General features: G+C 37.8%; 1 protein-coding gene across 2 annotated transcripts; it reads right to left on the bottom strand.

Annotated features, from left to right (window-relative positions):
* Positions 1-61: 61 nt before the first annotated feature.
* Positions 62-19,479, bottom strand: LOC149792168 (uncharacterized). 2 transcript variants are annotated; one of them, XR_016423496.1, is made up of 3 exons: positions 11,499-19,479; positions 7,677-9,531; positions 62-839 (listed from the first exon to the last, which is right to left on the bottom strand). XR_016423496.1 is itself a non-coding variant. In XM_089970672.1 (2 exons), exon 1 carries the CDS (start codon positions 19,417-19,419, stop codon positions 18,208-18,210), a length of 1,212 nt encoding a protein of 403 aa, XP_089826798.1. In that variant the 5' UTR covers positions 19,420-19,479; the 3' UTR covers positions 62-839; positions 7,677-18,207. The 2 variants fall into 2 exon arrangements, 1 of the variants encoding a protein (XP_089826798.1); XM_089970672.1 differs by having other exon boundaries at positions 7,677-19,479.
* Between the last annotated feature and the right edge of the window lie 5,453 nt (positions 19,480-24,932).

Genomic DNA, 24,932 nt, shown 5'->3' with positions numbered 1-24,932 from the left:
ATTGTAAAAAGACCACAAACTGTATTCAGAAGTGAAAATATGCTACACAATACAAATAATATTAATAATATCAAAATTAATTTATTATTATTACTAGCTGTAGTATATTCAATCATATTTCATAACATTTACAATGGTATAAATGGAAAGTTGACATACATACATATATATCTACATGTTCATACTTTACATTACTTATAAGAATAACATGATTAGTATGATGAACATTATTAATAACATTTGCAATGGTATTTATTAATACATGCATACATGCATACATGCATGCATGCATGCATACATACATACATACATACGCCTGATATAACTTTACACCATAACTTACAAGATGTGGATAATGTTATATTTTAATTAAAAACAATATTTTCTTTTTCCTTTGTTCCCACTGCTTTGTCAAGTGTTATAACAATTTGCACAACAATTACATTTGTCGCAAGATCATATACTGCAACTTCCCGTGGAACATTCTTTCAGGTCAGCAGGAAGTTTATCCATTTCGGGGATCCACAATGCCTCAAGAATTTTTCTTCTTAAACAGACTTGCCGATATTTGGCAACTTCTATCATGTTTTCGTATGTTGTCGTCTTCGTCATGCTTGTCCTGTAAGGTAGGAAAGAAGCATTACCTTTTCTCCCATCTCTGGCATGTCTCCCAATCTCTTGCCAATAGCTCAGAATGTTCTATGGGCATCCCCAGTGAAAAATGATATCTACATCGCTGATTTGGATCCCCATGCCGAATGCTACCACAGCAATGAGACAGCGAATTATGCTTTCGGGTCTTCGAAATATCTTGAAAATTTTGTCATGTGTCTCTTTATCTGTGGAGGAATTATAAATTTCAATCAAACATGTCTTTGCTGATTTTTTGCCTGTGTATACATGGTCTCCCATTATTTCAAACAGCCAGTAACAAACATTAAAAACAGCACCTATGTTCTGAAATAATAATAATAATAATTTTTGTAATTCTTTGGTATGATTCGGCCGGGGATTGAACTCACGATCTCCCGCATCCGAGGCGGACGCTCTAACCACCAGGCCACCGGTGACATCTCATTGACACCGTGGGCACTGTTAATATAAACGAACAGGAGCGCTGTAACGGTGGGGTTCAGACAAAAAAAGGCATCTCATAGAAACAATAGGCACTTATGATATAAAAAAGCTGAAAAGATGGAGGGATGCCGCAGTGCAAAAAGAGTGACACAGTAGCGATGAAAGTCATGAAAGAACGTTTACCGTAAATCGCTAGAGATTCGACTGCAAATCCATCACTTAAACAAATAATCCTCGTATAATGAATTACGGAAGCATTAATGCAACTGAGTGACAACATGCTGATATACAACTTATTGACCAACTCAGTGCTGCAAAAAAATCACATATGACTTTGAAACGTTACAAGTAAAAAAAATCCGAAAAAAGATACACACTCCCATCCCAATACAGGTTCATCAAGTTACTCCAAGGAACAATGAGATAATCGCTAGCAATTGTCGATGATACACAACTTACGCAAATCATTCCATTTGCAACGGCGATATAAAATTTACATTAGAGCTTTCTGGCAAATAGAAAACCTAAAAGATATGGGCGCTCGTGTAAGACATTCAAATAAATTGATGGTGGTACATGAACGGTATGATCATACTAGTGAATCTGAGTATGCGTTAGATCGCTTGCGATCCAGCATGATACTTTCCATCGTGACATGAAAAGATCTGATTTCTGAGAGTAAAAAATTAAAATATTTGGACAGCAAAAAAATAAGCACTTTTAAAGCTATGTGAAATGTTGTATGCTATATTCTGGAGGAATGACACTTGGGCGGTCTGGAAACTAATAAAGTATTTTTTTATAACTTTGTGAAACACTGTACGGTGGACCGTTTTGAAAATACAGTCGAATCGCTAGCAATATTCTCTCTAGCACATATAAATGAATCGTTAATTGTTCATCGTGTACATCAAGTAAATACCAGCATTGATTTTCTAGTCTGAGATATATCCGTGAAAACAGCGGATTTTGGCATCATAAATAAACATGATTAACAGGCAAGGATACAATCAAATGACCAGGGGTGATCTCAGGGGTAAACGGGTTAAGAGTATATGGATTGTACCTGCTTATATTTTCCAAGATATGTGGCATAAATAACATCAATGGCATCTCAAACTATTTTCACGGATATCGTCGATGTGATATTGACGATACCTGGAGATATATGACGTCCTGAAACAACAACCCTATTGTTATGTTTGAGTATAATGTGCAGAGATGATATTTTTCTTCGTGCGTTGATGATATTATGAAGATACTCGTCTATACTATCAGTAACTGCACGTTTTAGCGCTTCACTGTTAACCCACAGCAGTTTAAACGTTGGCAATTCCACCTCTGACACCGCATACTTATTAAGAAATTATTGTATGTCTGACGATACATAACGATACAAGTCTGAAATAAGTAGCTCTATGACCAGGAACAATCACTATTTCTGTGATGCGCTGGTTAACATCCTTAATGTTAGCACGTACTTGGTTCAGAAGTTCTATCGTTGAGGTAATCTGTTTTTGTAGATGGTCGTTGGGATATTCATTTACGTAATTCGATAACAACTAATGTAAGTCATTGCTGGCTTGTTGGTGCTCTTGTGTAATGGCGTTGAAATAATCTATAATGATTGTGTCACTGGTTAGCGAACCATCTAGTAAGTAATATACAATTAACCTAGAAGATGCAGGGGACCCACAGCAACATATGTCTTCGTGCCCCCGTAAAATATGCTCTTTGAAAATAAACTTGCGTGCTACTATATGATGTTATAATAGACTGTTCCGACAATCTGTTGTTTTATAAATCAACACATGTCCGTGGTTACGTCAGCGCATTGTAGCTTTGATGGTGGCATTGGTGGTGCTAAAGATCGAACTATCGTATATATCCAAGGCGTAATGTGGCGTTTAAATTTATATGGCGGCATATATTTAATTCTGCGTTAAAACTCATCGTTGATTTGTTCGATTTGATAACTCTAAGTCGGCAAGCCTACCACGGTTATTGTGGGGTTAGTTTTATAAGCGAATACGAGAAAATTATTTGATGATAATCCACCAAACAACTTTGATCTAATTTTTGGCAACCTATTATAGACTCTCAGTTGTGCAAGCTTGATTTCAAGAGACCGCTGAGTTCCGATGGATCCTATTTGCGCTTTTATCGGTGTAGCGAAGGCCATATCAAGTTATGGTTCCATTGATGTCGCCGATATCATAGCGGTTGTTGACAACGCTGTATTATCATCGATTTATTCAAGCAGTTGCTGGTGAGCTGTTACACTGGTCAACAGTGAAATCATTACTGACTTGAAAAGGCCCTAATCTGTAGTATTTTGGTGTGCCGAACACGAATATAACCGTGAAAAATTTGTATTGGCTCTCGTTTTGAAGATATTCATATACCTCATTTTCTATGTTTCACTGTGTAAATTTCTCCAGTAGGACTGCAGCAACATCCGGAATAATGATGTAACATTGCATAATACCATCATGCTCACATCATCCACAGTTGATTGCATCATTTTCTGATGCAATGCAATACTAACGCTATGCGGCTGCTGAAGTAAGTTGACGTCAGCAGTGTACTATACATGTGTAGGCCTATTATACTAATGCCAGGCGGCTGCTGAAGCTGACGTAAGCAGTGTACTATATAAAGCCCAATCAGATAGGTCCAGCATTTAAAATATTTTAGAGGTTGTGCGAGACAGTTCAAGCTACTGTTACATAAAACTTATTATTTTATCCGTTTACGTACAATAAAGAACAGTAATGCCTCGAAAGTGTGTTAATACCGCGGACAATTTTTGCTATATTTGTGGGGAAGTGACATTTGCCAACCAGAAGAAAAGTATCAATTCTCAAGTGAAGAAGGCATATCATCTTTACTTCGGATGCAAGGTTGGTGACCAAGACAAGCCTTGGGCTCCGCATATATGCTGTGCTACATGTACAACACAGCTTTCACAGTGGTTGAATTGCAAAAGGTCATCAATGCCGTTTGCAGTCCCAATGGTGTGGAGAGAGCCAAGCAACCACCTAAATGACTGTTACTTCTGCTTGGTTCCTCCTCTTTCCGGCGGAATAACGAAGCGAAAGAAGTCGAGAATAGTCTACCCAAACATTCCGTCTGCATTGAGACCAGTTCCACATGGTGAGGGACTTCCTATTCCAGAACCTCCAGCAGAATATTCTCTTGATTCATCTGACGAAGACAAAGGTGAGTCGACCTGTTCTTCTCCTGGTCCATCAGCATGCAGTGATCCAGATTTTCACTGTGGTGCATCATCAACCCCACACAGAATAACACAGGAAGAACTAAATGACCTGATTCATGATTTGGACTTATCAAAGAACAAGGCAGAATTGCTAGGATCAAGACTCCAACAATGGAATCTTCTAGAAGAAGATGTCACAATTACGGCATATCGAAAGCGCCACCAGCAATTGGAGCCTTTCTTCAGAAAGGAAAGTAATCTGATATTCTGTTCCGATATTGAGGGCCTCATGAATGCTTTAAAAATCACTCATGACCCACAAGAATGGAGACTATTTGTGGACTCTTCGAAACTGAGTCTCAAGGCTGTGCTTTTGCACAATGGAAACATTCTTCCGTCTATTCCAGTAGCGTATGCTGTCCACATGAAAGAGACATACGATAACTTAAGGCAGCTACTGAATTCCATTGAGTATAACAAGTACAGCTGGCACCTCTGTGGTGATTTGAAGGTAGTTGCCCTTTTAATGGGACTGCAGCAAGGATATACAAAATACATGTGTTTCTTATGCGAGTGGGATAGCCGAGCAAGGGAAATGCAATACATGAGGAAGGAATGGACTCACAGGCAGAATGTAGCCATTGGAGAGAAGAATATCCAACACCCAGCTCTGGTTGAGGCTCAGAAAATCTTGCTACCACCCCTTCACATCAAACTAGGTTTGATGAAGAACTTCGTGAAAGCCATTGACCGGACTTTGCCAGCATTCCGATACCTGCATGAAAAATTCCCTCGACTCAGCGAAGCAAAGATTAAAGAGGGAGTTTTTGTGGGTCCTCAGATTCGAGAGCTTTTCAAAGATGACCGGTTCAACAACTTGCTGGAAGGTGACGCGAAACAAGCATGGAATGCTTTTCGCCTAGTTTCTACAAACTTCCTCGGAAATGTTAGGGCAGAAAACTATAAGGAACTAGTAGAAGACATGTTGATGAAGTATAAGAAACTTGGCTGCAATATGTCTCTAAAGATTCACTTCCTTCATTCCCATTTGGATTTCTTTCCTAGCAACTGTGGTATTGTTAGTGATGAACACGGCGAACGTTTTCATCAAGATATCGCAACAATGGAACAAAGATACCAGGGAAAATGGTCCACTACAATGCTGGCTGACTACTGCTGGACACTCCTCAGAGATGCTCCCGAACAGCTGTACAAGAGACAGGCGAAGAAATCTAAGATGTAGTCAATGACTTGACTTTTTATAGGTAGGCTATTACAGTTGACCTTTTACTATTGGAATGCATTTCGTTATGTAAACATTAATTTCTTGCAGATTACAAAAAAACTAGAGCCAATTTTGCAATTTGACTGTCATATTCGTGTTTAGCACATAAAAATTGATAAGAATTGACTAATTTTATTTCAGTAACATGACTTTTGTAAAAATTTGTTGTCCAGTGTTATTGGCCTGTCATTAATACTTACACTGGTTCTAATGGTGCCCTAGCACTCTGAACGCTAGCTTTCAGGGCGATAATACCTAAATGTTAACTCTCTGAATCATAACAGTCGGATTACATGCGTCATGGTAAATCTTGTTCATTTCTGCCAATTCACTATCGGATATCATTCGATCGTTGAACCCCATTGATGTTAGCGATGATTGTCGCTCACGGGCGTGTGAGGCTTTTCATATCGCTGCTGTATATTCTTGTAATTTCTCAGTTGTTAACGTAGATTTTTTGTTTTGCAACGTTATTATGAACACAAGAGGTGCTCACATGTACAGCAACACCGACTCCTATCACTGGTGATATCACATATGTCGCTTATAATGTCCCAAATAATGTGATTATACCAGCTACTATGGCTGATGATGCGTTTACAACGAAGTCGATAACCATGTCACATATGCGTTATTATTATTTTGTTTTGCTCTGTGTGCGTAGATATTTTTTCAGTGATACCTGCCACGAACTCGTTAGTTCAAACCTGTAGGATTTTGTGGGGTGATAAACGTCACTCAAATTCCAGACACAACCAATACGTTGCTACGGTTAATTGCTTGTCTTCAGGGCCCAATTTGAATGTTTACTCATTAGTTTGAATTAGAATGGCTTACACAGTTCCGGAAATTCTATCGACTGAATGACGCCAAATATCCCAAATCGTGCAGCTCTAAACTCGGAGAGATTGTGCACCCTGATGACCTCAGTGCTGTGTTTGATGGAGTTGACCATGTTGCTGATCCAGACTCTACTGTGTATACCGCATTAATGATACGAGTATTATTAACATTAGCTTGAATCACATTGATTTGTTTTCTTTGATTTATGTGAGCTTAACACCGGAGGCAACTGCATTTCCAAACAATTTAGAGGCGATTCTGCTTATGTTTCTGCAAAAATTCGTAAAGGCGGTTACACGATTATCATACTCCGATCTCAGTATGGAAAACCAACCACTAATTTGTTATTAACGCGGACCTAATCCCGATCTTGTTGATGTCCACATATTTCTTCGTAGCAGCGTCATCGTGCGATTCTGGTTCTCTCAAATTGGTAATTATATTTTCTCTCATGTTAGGTTTACCTGTCACTGTACCGTCGATTTTAGCAACATGTTTAAAGATGTTTCCTATCGTTGCTCCGATTCATATGCTTGCTTTGATTTTTCCGCCATCAGAAAACACCACAATGCTATCGTTGGTCGCAACTGAGACTCGCAGGATAATATTGACCCATTTGATATTGCTCGTCTTTAGCCACATATGCTGATCCTGGAAAGCAGCAAGTTTATCCTTTTCAACTGCAGCGAGGTTCCTAAGGTCACCCCACTCATCTTTATTTGCATACAATGACTAAGACAAGATTTTGTAATCCTACTATCCCTGTTGGTAGAATATCTTCTTAACATAAAATTTAATGAAAATTTAAAACCATAAGTTGACAAATTTTGTTCTATGGCAAAGTCTCTCCATTCCTTTGTCATAAGCATCAATGGTTTTCCTTATCAGGTGTGAAGCAATTAAACCAGAGCTTGTCAATTAAAGGTAACACCTGAAATCTGGTAGCATCTAAATAAGCAAGCCAGGTCTAACCAAGTACATGACATCATTTCCACCCATGAAGAGAAGGAGTCTTCAGATGTTAGGCTTCCAGTAGTATTGAAGAATTGGTCAAGTTCTCTGAAACCAGGCATGTATGCCTTCTCCTAGTTATATAAGTGAGAGAGAGAGAGAGGATTACTTCTTGTATTTTAAATGCAGTTTTGGTAATTGAAACCATGAAATGGTAAAAGAAGAGGAAGACTACTTTTTTTAAACCTGCATATATTCCACATAACAAAGGAGTCACATATCTGACTGATGATACTCTACCAGTACCAAGTTCCAGTGCTGCATCTGTTCCAGTGACCAGAAGAATGGATACAGACAAGTTCTCTCTCATAGCAGTGACAAAGTCGACAAATGAGGGTCTCAAGTCAGTTCAGGCACCAGACTGTAATGGCACACCCGGGTATGCGAAAATTCTACGACCATCACCCAAAGCAAAACCGGACCTGAAAGAGACAAATTTAAATGAGCATGATGGGACATGTATGATTTGTATGAAAAAAGATGTTGAAATGTGGAATGATATCATTCATCGCCATGGTAATCAAGTCAACATATGTGGCAGACCAGAGTTCCAAAGTGCTAATGAAATCAAATGGGGACTTGCTTGGATCCATACTATGATGTGCAAAAACTGCAGCTTTAAGTCACCAGATGTAAATATGTTTCAAGCTGGCCTACGAGATACACCAATGGGCAACACCAAGGCTAGATACTTGCTTGCAGCCACTGACATTCCGCCACCTAGCAACAGAAGATCTATGCAAAGGGCCTCCAACCTTGTAGACAAAGCAACTGTGGAGCTCAATGAAATGGACATGACAGACAAGATGAAATTAGTCAGACAGGTTAATGTCATGTGTGGTGTTCAGCATCCTGTGCAAATAAATGTTGCTTTTGATGCAAGATACAATGCCATTAGCTATGGACATGAAAAGAAACCTGGTCAAAGTTCATTACAAGCTGTTGGAATTGTCTGCAAAACTGTTACAGAGAAGCAATACATTGTGGGTACTACAGTAGAAAACAAGCTGTTTTGGACTGGAGCATGGATGAAGCGAAAAGGTTTTGATGTGCAATGTCCAGGAGGCCATGTTGACTGCACAGCAAATCTGTCACCAGTTGCTCCACATTCGGAGTATGAAATGGCAAGAGAAATGGGAAACAAGTTTGTGCTGCAAGAGATTCTCATTAGACATGCAACAACAGATGGAGATGCACAGGCTGCTGCTGGCTTCCAAAATGCTTACACCATTCTGCAAGGAAAGTAGAAAGACTGTTGGATCCCCTCCATTTGGGTCGTTTGCTGTTCAAACGATGTAATTCTGCAATATTTAGTGAAAACATGTTTCCAGGAATAAGAACAAGAGAAGGAAAAAGGCTCAAACAGAAAATTGTCAGCCAAGATATTAAAGCAAGTTGTGGTTTAATCTTCAAGCAAATGATGGAGGGCAATAGTGGTGATGTTACAAAAATTAAATGTCAACTTCCCCAAGTACTGGATGCCACTCTGCGCAGTTATTCAGGGGACTGCTCAAAATGCTGGCATTATTCAAAGGTCTGTGGGGGAGGAAGTACTAACAGCTGGTGGATGCGATCAGCATACCTGGGCCCTCATCAAGTGACTCATCTCAACATGACAGAAAATGATAAGAATATCCTGCTAGAAGTTCTGAACATGAAAATCTCCTGTGATGTTGTAGAAAGACTGCGACTGAACACAAACACACAGAAATGTGAGGCAGTGAACAGATCAATCAGTGTTTCATTACCTAAAAATGTGAACTATTCCAGAAACTTTGAGGCAAGAGTGCATTCAACAATACACAGACTCAATAACAACCTGGGATCATCACTGACAATAAAAGTAACACACTTGGGAGGTAAACTTTCAACAAGGACTCTGAGATCACTGGAGACAATGGATAAAGACTGCACTTACCATCAGTTGTACCAAAGCATCCACACACCAGGAAACGTATTCTAGGACGAGGAAATATGATACAGGCCCATTTAAGGTACAGGACACAAAGCAACAGGAAGTCTGACTACTGCAAAAGACTGCTAGATACCAAGGGTGATCACTCCAATGCAAAGGTTTAGCAGGAGAAAATGGACACTGCAGACAGAAAAAGCTATCTTAATTACATGTGCAAAATGAAAGTGCTCAAAGACACCATGAAGAACACATTGTACAAAAGGGAAAACTGTAGAGGGGAAATCCGTAGGTAACACTACGCATGTCATTTGCAGTTGTGTTACTTACATCCACCTGATGAGACCATTGGAGAGGTCGAAACAGTTTTCTCTGAATAAGAAGACACAAATAAAGAAATTAAAAAGCAAAATAAAGAAAGATTATAAAATTCAAAATTAAAATAACATGATATGACAAGACATTACTTACTAGACTAGCTGAAAGAAGGAAGGAAGAAAGGGAGGGATGGAGGAAGGAAGGGAGGGAGTAAAGAATGTATTTAAGAAAGCACTGTCATACCAGCATGGTCTGCTAAAATAAAGAACACACTCTTAACTTTCTACCGAGTGGCCGAGTGGTCTAAAGCGCTCACCGTTCCGGATCACTGCCATCTCACCTCTGTCTGCGGGGCCGCACGATTCACCCCAAACCACCCAAAACCTGCCCTAATCTACCACAAACAGTATGTAAATCAAATGAAATATAATCAAAACCACAAGAAAACATTGGAAATAGTACTATCTTGTTGAAACAGAAGACAAAGTATGCCGAATTTATTATTTACATTGGATGGAAATGACAAAAGGGAGACAAATGCTACTGGATTCATCACCATATCAAGTCAAAGGCGGACCCATGTTCCGAGTACAAACGGCCTCATTGTGAATCAACAAGAATGACAACAGTAACATATGCACGATATTATAAATATGTTTACATGTATTTGTTATTGTCTTTATTAACATTTTGATGTCGATAAGGGCTATAGCAGTCTATTATGTTTCTTGTTGACATTTAAAATAAAAATAAAATTTTGAAATCATGTAAAGGTACTGATTTTTTATTTTTTTATTTTTGTAAAACTAAGTGCTTTCTTTATAATTCAATTCACTGCATTTAAGAATAGTACTGTCATTGGTTAAAATTAAAACTGAATGCTAATGATAAAGCAGTCTTCTGCGCATGTGATTCATTGATGTGAAACTAATGTGAAGATCTATAAATACATACATATAAATGTTAGGCAAAAACTTTGAGTGCATGAAGTGACAAAGCGGCGGTCCACAGATGTTACAGATGGCGGTACAAATCAAATTAGTGAGTAGATAAGCATACTTTCATTCCACAGATATTACACCAAGCTTAAAGGAGATGAAAAATTTAAAAAACGTGTAACAACTATAACTAACGCATCCAGTCAAATCAGTTTTATCCAAAAACTTGCTGTGGTAGAATACTGTGGAGAAAGGTCATTAAAATTAATCAACCACATGGAAACAGTAAGCGTAATGAGCCCTATAGGTGAACAAATCCAAACATTCCTGTGTTTCTACTGCATTTCGGCGTTTCGGTGCGTTCCGGTGTTTCTATGCACCGTAATCGGAGTACATATTTATAAATTTTTAATCGGCAGTGAGACATGCCATATTTGTTAGAAAACTAAAATCTATTATAAAGAAATTATTTGGTACTTTCAGTTGTTCGTTGTATTGTAATGTTGTGTTAATCGCATTTGATGTAATGTAATTTTGATTACTGTATTTGATTTTGTCCAGAATAGTATTTAGTTATGACTGGTGATGAATATAGTAACATTTGTCTCCCTTGTTTCAATGTTTACTTCCAATCGAAAAAATAAAGGCAGTCGATCGTGTCGTCCGTTTCAACAAAGTAATACTGTATCCAATGTTTTCTTGTGGTTATGAACATTATTAGCATCATGCTTTTAGTGGTTTTGGGGGTTTGGGGCAGGTTTTGGGTGAATCGTGCTGCCGCTATCTGGACATAGTACACAATTAATTTTACTATATGTTCTCTACATTTGTTTCTCAGTACTGACCTTTCCACTGTGTGACAATCAATGCAAATCATATGTTAATCTAAAATACCTTCAAAGATGACTTCACGGTGAAGTTCTTGTCAAAGGTTGACCTGCTCTTTTTTTAGATCATTGACTGTCAACATAACAGCATGTAACCAGAACACGTATTTCACTTCCGGATCATCACCAAGGCCTTATTACTCACTGTGCACTGTCGCCAAAATACATACAGACAACAACACCCTGAGCTCATATTATCAAGAATAAACAGTTACCTTTAAATCCCTACCAAAACTGCATAAATAAAACTCTTCTATCACCACCAAAATGAGAGAGGAAAAAATGTTCTAAAAATAGACTAGAACTACATTCGTGGGTACTGAACTGGAAGTATTAATTGTGATGTAATTCCATCTGCGTGGGTTCGAGTCCAAGGCTCAGCTAGCGTGGGTACGTGGGAAAAGCCTGCCGGTAAGCTTCTCGTGGGTCGGTGGTTCTTCCCTGGGTTTTCCAGGGTTCTTCCTCCACCAGTTATACTGGCCGTCATGTATAGCCTATATTGTGCTGAAAAATGGCGTCAAACCCTAGAACAACAAAAACAACAACAACTTTCCTTTCTCTTTGTTACTCAACACATCCATCCATCCATCATTCCTTCCATGCCAGAGATAAATTGATATGGATGTGGATGGGTGTAAAGGATATATCATGATACCTGAATATATTCCATATTACAATTTCAACTTTATCATGCAGTCTGGATAGTCACCATGGACAATGCAATGACCATAACCTTTGCAATACTGTCTATTATTGTTAATGTAATGACGCTCTAGAATCAGATGATCCACATTCACACACAAACTATTATGGCATAAATGGTGTGCATCTAGCTCCTTTGGGTGTTGGCACAGCCTGGTTCCTTTCCTGGCTATGAAAGCTAGGAAGGACACAGATGTGGCACCCTTCTACTGGTATGTTTTTTTGGTTACGTGTAGTATTTGCTATAATTGGTATGTGTGGTGTTTTTTTTTTTTTTTTTTTTTTTTTTTGTTTTTTTTTAAATTAATTTAAATTTAAATTTTTTTTTTTTTTTTTTTCCCCTAGAGTTTTCTTGTTTGTTATATTTTCTTACTCTAAGCTGTTTATAAAGGGTTGATCTTTGTTCTGTTCATCGAATTCTGTTGTTTGGTTGTGAGTATGTTTTTTCCTCCCCGTTTCCCTCAAGTTTAGGCTGTCCTTGAGGGGCAAGGTTGGTCCAAGCATACCCGGAACTTGGGTTTGTACTCCCATCCCACTAGACCATTAGGTCCGTGGGGTGGTTTCTCTCCCCTTTTTTATTTTCTTTTTCGCGAAGTGACCTGGTACAGTCAGTTTTATCCTTGTGTGGTGCTTTGTGTTGTGCTATATTTGTTGTCATGTAGATAAGTTTGTAAGGACTGTATTTCAAATTAAATTCTCGAGTTTTCCTATTTCCTAGTGTTCAATTTGGTTTTAATTTCCAAAGGTATGTTATATCTGTTTTGTCACTAGTTTGGAGTGGTTCTTGGTTTTGCTTGTGCGAGTGCGTGTATGGGATCATAAGTTTATTGGGGCCATATGGTTGGGGTTTTTAAGTTTTCATTGCATCATTTCCCCTTTGTCGATTGATATCTGGATTTTGTCGAAGATGAATTCAGTTGGTGTGTTACTCTGTTATAGTTCAGGATGTTGTTATTAATATGCGGTCATAGTATCGTGGTCCGGTTGCAACGTGTCCCGAGTCTTTGTGCACTATGCCATGTCCCCTCGGATGTGACTGTAGTAATGGAGGGTAGACCCGGAGCTACTGTCACTAGTTTTTTGAGTCGTCCTCCCTCTCTGAGTCCTGTGCCAGACGTTGTATTTTTTGTAATTGGAGAGAATGATATTGGATCCGTACAGCCTTTAGAAATTGTGGGGTAAATTATACAGTTGTGCGAGACGGTCCTGGTGGCTGGTGTATCTTGTGTATTGGTTGGGTCTCTGCTGCCACGGCTCCGACCCTGGGGATTGAGCCGGAGTCGATATTCTCGTCTTGTACGTCAAGTAAATGCTGAGTTGGGCCGTGTTTTCGAAGGTTCCTTCAGTGTGTGCTTCTGTAATATTTGAGGCTTCCGCTCCTTATATATGGATGTTGATGGTGTACATCTAAATGCCCGTGGGTGCCGGTGGCTGTTAACCCGAATTGTGTCGTCCGTTCTGAGGAATGTTGGAATAATTGACGTTTAGAGTGTAAAGAGAGAAGGAAGCATATTTGACTTGTAACAATTGTTTGTTGTGTTCATGTGAAAAGAAAATGGTGGTTAGTTTATTGCGATTCGTGTATTTCGCGTAATAAAATTGAGTTGATGTGATTTCTGTCGTTTTGTGTTTTATATAATTAATGAATCTCAGTGTTGGATCTAGTAGATAGTCTATCTAAACTCCCTGCTGCCGTATGGCTAGGTGGTTTGTATTGTACCTTTTGCATGGGAGTATAGTAGCAATATTTTTCATTTGTGTTATTTGTCGATTTTTTGAAAGCATTTTGAAAAGGACTTTCTCGCTGCTTTTTTGCTAGGTATTTTTGTACCATTTGCATGAGTCATTTTAACCGTGTTTTATGTGGTTTGTTGTTTTCCTTCGATTATTAATAAAATAAATAAATAGTCTATCTAACTCCCTGCTGCTGTGTGGCTAGGTAGTTTGTATTGTACCTTTTGCATGGGAGCATAGTCGCACTATTTTTCATTTGTGTTATTTGTCGATTTTTTGAAAACATTTTGAAATGGACTTTCTCGCTGCTTTTTTGCTAGGTATTTTTGTACTATTTGCATGAGAGTCATTTTAACCGTGTTTTGTGTGGTTCGTTGTTTTCCTTTGATTATTAATAAAATAGATAGTCTATCTAACTCCCTGCTGCCGTATGGCTAGGTAGTTTGTATTGTACCTTTTGCATGGGAGCAAAGTCACAGTAGTTTCTATTTGTGTTTTTTGCCGATTTTTGAAATTTTCTTGTGTTTTTCTGGGTATTTCCCTCCATGTTGCTTTTTTGCTAGGTATTACTTTGTGTTACTTTTGGCACGGGGGTATTTTGTCTTTTTTCTCATTTTGTTGGGCGCCATTTTGTTGGGTGTATTTACCCTTTTTCCCTCATGGGGGGGGGGGGTTTGTTTACTGTCTGTATGCAGTCTTTGTTTGGGTCGTTAATTTTGGTTTCTCCGTCTTGACGGCATCCCCCTGGTGTTTGTCTAATTTATGACTGTAGTGGCATTTGCCTTGCGGGGGTAGTCTGTTTGTAATATAGTTAATGAGGCTATGTTTATTTGGGTTTTGGAATTTAGTTTTCTGTGATTCAAGTATTTTTCCATCTTGTTTCAATTGCCAATAGGATATAATTTATAGTCTCTTGGTAGAGGGTACTGTCTTGTATCCCGTCTGTGTATAATAAGTTGTTTTCATTATAAAGTCCATTTGTGGCTATGATTTTTTGTTTTATTTGTTCTCTCTGTGGAGCGAGTGTTTTACATTCTAGTATGATGTGTTTTTTTGTGTCTCTTCCTTCTTTACAGATTGAACGGGGGGGGGATGGATTTTATTATTTTCCTCATGTAGGCTTTTTCCCCTGTCCACCATGCATCGTGTATGTATTCTAATATTTTGCTTTGGTTTTTGGGATTTTTTATCCCTGCCCATTTTTTCCAGATTTTACTCCATTGTAGGTGCAGTAGTTTTGTTTCTATTTTGTGTGGTTGTTTTTGGTGTAATGTGTTTTGTAATATGGCTTGGATTTTTTCTTTATTTTCTTCTTTCCATATTTCGGGTTGATCTCTATATTTTTTTATTGCATTTGTTACACGGTAACTTCCCTTTGGGGGTGCAATTTGTTTTGTGAGATTGTTATTCAGACATATATCGGGCTTATGTTTAAGGAGAAAACCAAACCAGTATATATATAGCCCTTGCCAGGGGTATGTGGGGTTTGGTGTTAATATGTTAATCCTTTCTAGATAATTGGTGATTTGTTTGATTCTAAGATTAGGGAGAAGAAGACCCCCTTGTGTTTGACTTTTTTGTAGGGAGTATTTAGGGAGTTTTGAGATTTTCCCATTCCAAATATGTTTTATTATTTTACTTTCAATTTTATTTATGAAGGTGAATTCGAAATGTGTTGTGTTAAATTCGTGCCATATGGAGCTGTATAGATATGTTTTAGCTATTTGTATTTTTTCAATGAGGTTGTTCTGTCTGATATTCCATGTATTGATGTGTTTGTTCAGCTTTTCTGAGATTTGTTTGAAGTTTAGATATTTACTGCCTTTGACGATGTTTACTCCTAATACTTTGATGTGGTCCCTTATTATTTCGGGTGGCAAACCTGGACGTATGCCTTTCCACGTTCCTATAAGTAGTGCTTCCGTTTTATTTGTATTAATTTTGGAGCCTGATATAGTACCAAAGGTCTGATATTGTTTAATAAGGTGTTGGTAGGATGTTGTTGTTGTTATAAAATGGGTGCAGTCGTCTGCATGTTGGTATGTTTTGCATTCTTCATTAAAATTTGGGGTTTTTATCCCTGTAATATTGGGGTCTGCTTGTATATTATTTCGTAATATCTCTATCCCCAGTACATAGAGCAGCATGGATGGGGGCAACCTTCCTGTACTGATCTCTGCACTGGGAAAGGTGTTGTTCGCGCCCCCTTAATTTGGATGGAAGAATTGATGTCATTGTATAGGGTGGTAACCCAGCTGCAGATGTTCGTGCCAAAACCAAATTTTCTTAGCACTTTTATGATGTAGTTTATCTCTATTCGGTCAAAGGCTTTCTCCTGGTCGATTAGTATAATCGCCCCTGGAGTGTTTTTGTTTTCCATGTATTCTAGTGTAGTTTGTATTGATAAAATATTATTTGTTAGATTTCTCCCTTTTTCACCACAAGTTAATAACTTTCCCTAGTGTTTTGCTAATTCTGTTAGTGAGGATTTTGCTTAATATTTTGTAGTCTGTATTTAGTAGTGATATGGGGCGCCAGTTTTTTAGATCTGTAGTGTCCCCTTTGTTTTTGTATAATAAGGTTATTAGACTGGTTTTCATGGATTCTGTCATTTCATGTTGCGACTGAATATTGTTGTATAGTTTGTGTAGTATTGGTGTAATGGATGGTTGGAAGGCTTTATAAAATTCCGGTGTAAGTCCATCTAACCCCGGTGATTTATTTTTACTAAGTTGGTCTATTGCTTGCTTTATTTCTGTGAGGGATATAGGTTCTTCGCATTTCTCTCTATCATCTTCATCTATGGTAGGTGTGGTTGTGTTGTCTAAGTATTGTTGTATTTTATGGCATTCTATGTTTTGGGATTGATATAGTTGTGTGTAGAAGGTTTTAGCGTGGTTACGGATTTGTTCTTTTGTTTCTAATGTGTTTCCTTGTTCGGTTTTTAGTTTAGTCATATTTCTCTGCATGCCTCTTTTTATTTCTTCTTTTTTATATATGTTCTTTCCTATCATGTATATGTCATCAAATTTCCCTGCTCTGATTTTGTTTCCGTTTTGTCTAATTTTTTGTATGTGTTTTAGAATTGATTCTGCTGTATTGTGTTCTTCTTCTGTGTAGTGGTTTGAATTTATTATGAACCTGCATTCTTGTTCAAGTAGATGTTGTTGTTCCGATTGTATTCGGGCGTATTTTCTACTTATCCTTTTAATGTGTTCTTTCGTTTCGTCCCAAATCATGTGTGTATTTAGATTTTGTATGGAGAAGAGGATATTTTGGATTTCTTCCTGATATTTTGGTAGTAACAGGACCGTGTTGTTTAACTTCCAGTATCCCCTTCCCCATTTGTCTTTATTTGATATTTTTATTTCTATTTCAATGTGGTTATGATCAGCTAATTTTTCTGTTAAGATGTTGCTTTGTCTAATGTTTTGTTGGAAATTATTTGTGATGTATGCGCGGTCAATTCTTGACGCATTGTCAGGGCGGTGGAAAGTGCATTTTCTATCGTGGGGGTGTAGCAGGCGGTACGTGTCTATTAGATTATTGTTGTGTATTAGTCCTTTGATGTGATTTAGTATGTCTTTATCCCATTTTGCGAGGCCTTTTGCTTTATCAATATCGTGTGTCACTGAATTGAAATCTCCAATGATTTGAGTGTTGTTTAGGTTGTATTGTTGTAGATAATTAGATAACTTGTATATGAATGGTTTCTTCTTGTTTGTTCTAGGTGGCATGTATATGTTTATGATATCTATATCGTACAGGCTGATGTGTAGTAGCCTTCCACGCATTTCTGGGGGCGTTGTTAATTGTTTCCGATTAGCGTTTGTTACTGTTTTGTTTATGATCATTCCAACCCCTGATCTATTGCTGGTGAAATCTCTTTGCACCAGGAATATACCGTTGAGTTGATCTTCTATGAAGTTAATCACTTTTTGTATGGGATTATGGATTTCTTGAACGCAGATAATATCATATGAGCTAGCTATGTCTATTAAGTTTTTTAGCTTTTTGGAAATCTATTCCATTTGCATTTAATGATAGTATCTTGAGCGTTTGATCCATTTTCGTATATATGTTGTTTGTATTGTTTTCAGTTGTAATTGGTGATTGTTGAGTTTAAATTGTGGTTTTGTTGTGTGCTTTGTCATTGTGTGTCTTTTTCGCTGGTGCAGGTGTCTGGTTGTTGGTTGATATTTCTGGTATTGGTGGTGTTGTGTTGGCCTCTATGGGGGGGAGTAGAAGTTTATGGTTTCTCATTTCTTTGAGAATCTTCTTTATTCTCTTGGTTTGTGGTGTGGAGTTTCCTTGATGTAGTTTTGGTGGGTTTTTGTTTGGGGATTTTTTCTGTGATTTGTTTTTTCGTTTTTGGTTTGTGTGGGTGTGGTTGGTGGAATTTGTTCCATGTCTACTTCAATGTCACTATATTCTTCTGTGTCTGTTGGAATGGGGGTTGTTAATTGTTGCATTTTTATTTCTTGTGGTGCGTTTGTTGCGGCTTCGGTTAGTGCATTCGTGATTTGGTTGTTTGTCAGAGTTCCCTCTGTGTTGTGTGGTTCTGTCTCTTCCATGGTGTTGGTGGTTGGATTTGATGATGTTTGTTCAGTTTGTGGCATTTCATTTTCTTCTGGTGTAGGCGTGTCCTGTTCTGCTGCGTCTTGAGAGATTTGGCTTTCTGTGTGTTCGTCTGCCTCACTCTCTTGTTGTGTGATTTGTGATTTGGTGGGTATGTGTTTCACAATGTCAGCGTATGTTTGTGCAATTTGTTTTGCTGTTGTGGATGTGGTTGGGGTGGGGAGTAGAGTTTTTCTCTTTTGTGATTGATTTGGGCACGTCCATTTCGTGTGCCCTAGGGTGTTGCAATTACTGCATGGCCGTACCATGTGTGACTCGTAGAAGTACGACTGTACTAGGAGTCCCATTATTTTGAAATACTCTGGTATTTTGTGGGTATCGGCCTTGTCCACCTGCACAACGATCTTTCCGTTGTGGACATCGATCGTATTCTTGTATATGTCTCGTTTGATTTTGTGTACCTTCACGTTGAGCCTGTGCTCGAATCCCTGTTGGAAAGTCTCTAGGGAGATCTCTCTTGGGAAATGGGAGATATATATGTCTGTGTATTTGCGCTCAATCATTTTTGTGATTGGGGGTGGTTTTGAGACTTTCGCTGTTGTCCCATTAATTATTATGCTTCCCCCTTTTAGTAGGGGTTCGTTTTGTTTTGGGTATAGGAGGTATACACCCTTACCCAGGTGGTAGAGGGTGTCTATTTTCCCTCCTAGACCTCTAGCCGTCAGGGCAGCAATGATGTGCTGTGCTGTCGGGCGGTCTTGTTGCATAGTTTCGGACAGGTCTATGGCTTGAACCGACGGGTCTCGGTAAGCCTTGTAGAGCCTTCCTTGCTCAACGTCTTCTTCCTCCGTCCGGAAATATTCCCAGAGAAGGTTTTCAGCGTTGGGGGTTTGCGGTATGATGTTTGTTGCCATTGTGTTGTGTAGAGACCTAATGTAGTGTAAAAGTGTGATGAAAGGATAGATAGTATTTTTCTTTACCTTTTTTTTCTTTGTTATAGAATCGTTCACTTGAAAAAAATCCTTTGTGTTAATCCTTGGGTAATAATGTCTTTCTTCAAGAAAAGTCACTATTGAGTGGTAAGAAGAAGTCTGTGGTTGATTGTCACCTATTTTCCTTACACATGAAAAGAAAAGGTTCACTATTTGGTGTTATTTCAAAACACACATTTAGTTTCACTATTGTTATTTTCAAACACACATTTATTTTCACTATTGTGATTCACTGAGTTATTAATTCACTATTGTGATTCACCGAGTTATATTCTTGGCGCCCTTCGATCCCGCGGCCTGCTTAGGTGGCATTTTCTATCTATGCGCACGAATGAATCATCTAGCTCCTTTGGTATAGTCAGACTTCTCAACTTCACCATCAGTGCCAGACTGTGAACATGTTTTATCTTCCATGTGTTTGTCACGGGATGCTTATATGAGCCATGGGCTGTTACATTCAACAGTGTCTTGCAGTGCACATCCGCGAGAAGAACCGGAAGTCCACAGCTAGAACCACTGCCAAACATCCACGCTGAGAACCAATTCAAGAGTAATTTCCCTTTATTAGCAATTGTACGAAGAAGAACTAGAAGAAAAAAGATCATGTGTGAGTGTGTGTAAATGGGATTTTTAACAACAAAAGAGATAATAAATGTGTTACCTCTGTCTCTTCAAGTAAAGTGAAATAACAATATTTCTTCGTGCACGGAGTACTGTAATAAAGCGAAGGCATATGAAAACACACATCTCTCTCTCTCTCTCTCTCTCTCTCTCTCTCATATTTGATATTTCAATTCAACATGACAAAGTCACCACATATGTTTCTTACGTTTACAAAGAACATTTCTTTCCAAAATATTAACCTCAAAACTTACTTCTGCTACTAAATATGACATCATCAGTAACTCTCTCTCTCTCTCTCTCTCTCTCTCTCTCTCTCTCTCTCTCATTTAGATACACTCGCGATATGAATTAAATAAGCGCACGAGCTACCGCACCTTAACAAAATTCAGGAGAAATTAAGGGACCTTTTGGAATCCTCGATTAATATGGGTAAATCCTGACAACGAACAAACGATTCGTAGTACAATGGACGTATTTATAAATCGTATTGCAGTCTCCCTTACACCATCCTCACCTCGAACTAGCCCCACTTCTTTCAAAATGTTTAAATTTCTTGATAAGTCTCGCATACAGATCTCAAAAGAAATGTCAAAGTTTCAGATCTCTATATCACTGTACAAATTCAGGACATTTTTCTTTTTTTTTGGGGGGGGAGTGTATTTTTTAAATCCTGTACCCATAATATGTTGAATACGAGCATTTACATCAGCGATCATAACATTTTCACCAGTAACCCAAACAATTAAAGGCATTTTCTAGCAATACTCAAAATCATTCCTAAGTTTATTCAAATTCTGTGTCCATGATCAATCTAGTCAATCTAGGAACTTCACGAAGCGCTTTTACTCTGTCATGTAGCGCCTACTAAAATGGGGTATGTAATACCACTCAAATATTTGCATCCGTACTTTAAACCAGCCACTAGATTCGTGTTTCTCTACAACACAATAATAAATATAGTCTATTCTGCAAATGTACAGAAATCAACGAATATCATGGAATTCTATTGTTTCGTGTTCCTGAGAAGATATATGGACATGTGCTATGAAGTACCATATGAATTATAGCACCAGTATAAACAACTAACTTATTCATCTGTGTTTGTATGTGTATAAGTAAAATGTACTGGGCTTCCTTCACATCAACCTAACATTTCAATTTTAGCATACCTGGTCAGAACCAGCTTGTGTATTTCTCTACGAAAATGACTAATATATATTGGGTTTCTTTCTCATTTGTAGAAGTAAATTTATCTCCACGTAGAATAAGGACATTCACATCATGAATGATAAAATCCCCACTGGGAACCAAAACAGCTTCACGTATGTTTTATCATATTATAGTTAGCATATCTGAAATTCTGCGTGCTGAATAAATCAACAAATTTCATAATGTTGGTGATTTTCATGTTATTTCACTTACATCAAAGCACCAGATCTAAGATGTGACGTATCAAATTTTACATCCGTGCTAAGAACCAATTTAAATATTTCTCTTTCTAAAAGCCTGAGTCGTGTATATTTCGTTTCTTACACATCTGCACACGTCACATTATTTCACAATTTGATGCCTTATGGAAACTAATCACCAGTAAATGAAAGGACTATTCCTTATTTTAGAAACAAAACATCTTACCACGAGGGTATGTAGTGTAACAATCGACCAAAGTCTACTCTTGACTGCATGTTCCATTATAACATCCGTGCCTAGAACCAACAATTCATCGTAAAAAGCAAATTACATAAAAGTACAATTCCGATATTCATACGTCTTTCAGAACAAAGGACAAAATGAATAAGATATTTACAGTCGCATATAAATTCAAGTCCTTTTCCCAATCATGTGCCGATAACATGTTGAATACGGGCATTTACTCCGTCGATGATAACATCCCCGCTGGGAACCAAAACAACTTCATATATGAAATACCATGCTCTAAGTAACATCTTTAATAGCATAATTAAAAATATGTGTCCTCTGTAAATCAAATAACTTCACACTCTTCGTGCTTTTCATATTATTTCAATTACAGCAATGATTCATGCATCTGACCTATAAAGTACCGTATCAATTTTTGCATCCGTGCTCAGAACCAATTTACTTATTTCTCTTTATAAAAGCATGAGTCATGTATATTTCGTTTCTTACACATCTGCACACGTCACATTATCTCCATGTTTATCATCTAACATCTCTTCGTCATTAGGTATTATAATTTAGCAGCTTCATTCTTAAATCATTGACCACAAGAAGTGATTCCTATGCAAGGTTCCTACACTCGTTTCTTTGAAGCGATGCATCTGCGCTCAGAACCACGTCCTTCTTATCACTGCCTGTCACAGCACAAGTTGATGCCTAAATAAACATCAGTAATACTATTGTCTCCAATAACCATCTGATACTAATCAACAGTAAATGAAAGGACTATTCCTTATTTTAGAAACAAAACATCGTACCACGAGGGTATGTAGTGTAACAATCGACCAAAGTCTACTCTTGACTGCATGTTCCATTATAACATCCGTTCCTAGAACCAACAATTCATCGTAAAAAGCAAATTACACAAAAGTACAATTCCGATATTCATACGTCTTTCAGAACAAAGGACAAAATGAATAAGATATTTACAGTTGCATATAAATTCAAGTCCTTTTCCCAATCATGTGCCGATAACATGTTGAATACGGGCATTTACTCCGTCGATGATAACATCCCCGCTGGGAACCAAAACAACTTCATATATGAAATACCATGCTCTAAGTAACATCTTTAACAGCATATTTAAAAATATGTGTCCTGTATAAATCAACCAACTTCACAATGTTCGTGCTTTTCATATTATTTCAATTACATCAATGATTCTAGCATCTGACCTATAAAGTACCGTATCAATTTTTGCATCCGTGCTCAGAACCAATTTTGTATATTTCTCTTTGTAAAAGCCCGAGTCATATACATGTCGTTTCTGCAAACGTCACATTATCTCCATGTTTATCATCTAACATCTCTTCGTCGTTAGGTATTATAATTTAGCAGCTTCTTTCTTTGACCACAAGAAGTGATTCCTATGCGAGGTACCTTCACTCGTCTCTTTGAAGCGATGCATCTGCGCTCAAAACCACGATCTTCGTACCACTGCCTGTCACATCACAAGTTAATGCCTAAATAAACATCAGTAATACTATTGTCTGCAATAACCATCTGATACTAATCACCAATAAATGAAAGGACTATTCCTTATTTTAGAAACAAAACATCGTACCACGAGGGTATGTAGTGTAACAATCGACCAAAGTCTACTCTTGACTGCATGTTCCATTATAACATCCGTGCCTAGAACCAACAATTCATCGTAAAAAGCAAATTACACAAAAGTACAATTCCGATATTCATACGTCTTTCAGAACAAAGGACAAAATGAATAAGATATTTACAGTTGCATGTAAATTCAAGTCCTTTTCCCAATCATGTGCCGATAACATGTTGAATACGGGCATTTACTCCGTCGATGATAACATCCCCGCTGGGAACCAAAACAACTTCATATATGAAATACCATGCTCTAAGTAACATCTTTAATAGCATAATTAAAAATATGTGTCCTGTGTAAATCAAATAACTTCACACTCTTCGTGCTTTTCATATTATTTCAATTACATCAATGATTCTAGCATCTGACCTATAAAGTACCGTATCAATTTTTGCATCCGTGCTCAGAACCAATTTACTTATTTCTCTTTGTAAAAGCATGAGTCATGTATATTTCGTTTCTTACACATCTGCACACGTCACATTATCTCCATGTTTATCATCTAACATCTCTTCGTCGTTAGGTATTATAATTTAGCAGCTTCATTCTTAAATCATTGACCACAAGAAGTGATTCCTATGCAAGGTTCCTACACTCGTTTCTTTGAAGCGATGCATCTGCGCTCAGAACCACGTCCTTCTTACCACTGCCTGTCACAGCACAAGTTGATGCCTAAATAAACATCAGTAATACTATTATCTCCAATAACCATCTGATACTAATCACCAGTAAATGAAAGGACTATTCCTTATTTTAGAAACAAAACAACGTACCACGAGGGTATGTAGTGTAACAATCGACCAAAGTCTACTCTTGACTGCATGTTCCATTATAACATCCGTGCCTAGAACCAACAATTCATCGTAAAAAGCAAATTACACAAAAGTACAATTCCAATATTCATACGTCTTTCAGAACAAAGGACAAAATGAATAAGATATTTACAGTTGCATATAAGTTCAAGTCCTTTTCCCAATCATGTGCCGATAACATGTTGAATACGGGCATTTACTCCGTCGATGATAATATCCCCGCTGGGAACCAAAACAACTTCATATATGAAATACCATGCTCTAAGTAACATCTTTAACAGCATATTTAAAAATATGTGTCCTGTATAAATCAACCAACTTCACAATGTTCGTGCTTTTCATATTATTTCAATTACATCAATGATTCTAGCATCTGACCTATAAAGTACCGTATCAATTTTTGCATCCGTGCTCAGAACCAATTTTGTATATTTCTCTTTGTAAAAGCCCGAGTCATATACATGTCGTTTCTGACACAACTGCAAACGTCACATTATCTCCATGTATATCATCTAACATCTGTTCATCTTTAGGTATTATAATTTAGCAGCTTCTTTCTTTGACCACAAGAAGTAATTCCTATGCGAGGTACCTTCACTCGTCTCTTTGAAGCGATGCATCTGCGCTCAGAACCACGATCTTCGTACCACTGCCTGTCACATCACAAGTTAATGCCTAAATAAACATCA

Source organism: Sinohyriopsis cumingii, chromosome 9 (assembly GCF_028554795.1).
Source record: "Sinohyriopsis cumingii isolate HCF-2022 chromosome 9, ASM2855479v2, whole genome shotgun sequence".
Taxonomy (NCBI): domain Eukaryota; kingdom Metazoa; phylum Mollusca; class Bivalvia; order Unionida; family Unionidae; genus Sinohyriopsis; species Sinohyriopsis cumingii.
This window is presented reverse-complemented; position numbering and strand designations above follow the sequence as displayed.

Coding starts and splice junctions, on each gene's coding strand:
- LOC149792168 (XM_089970672.1), bottom strand. CDS start 19,419: ATGGCAACAAACATCATACCGCAAACCCCCAACGCTGAAAACCTTCTC.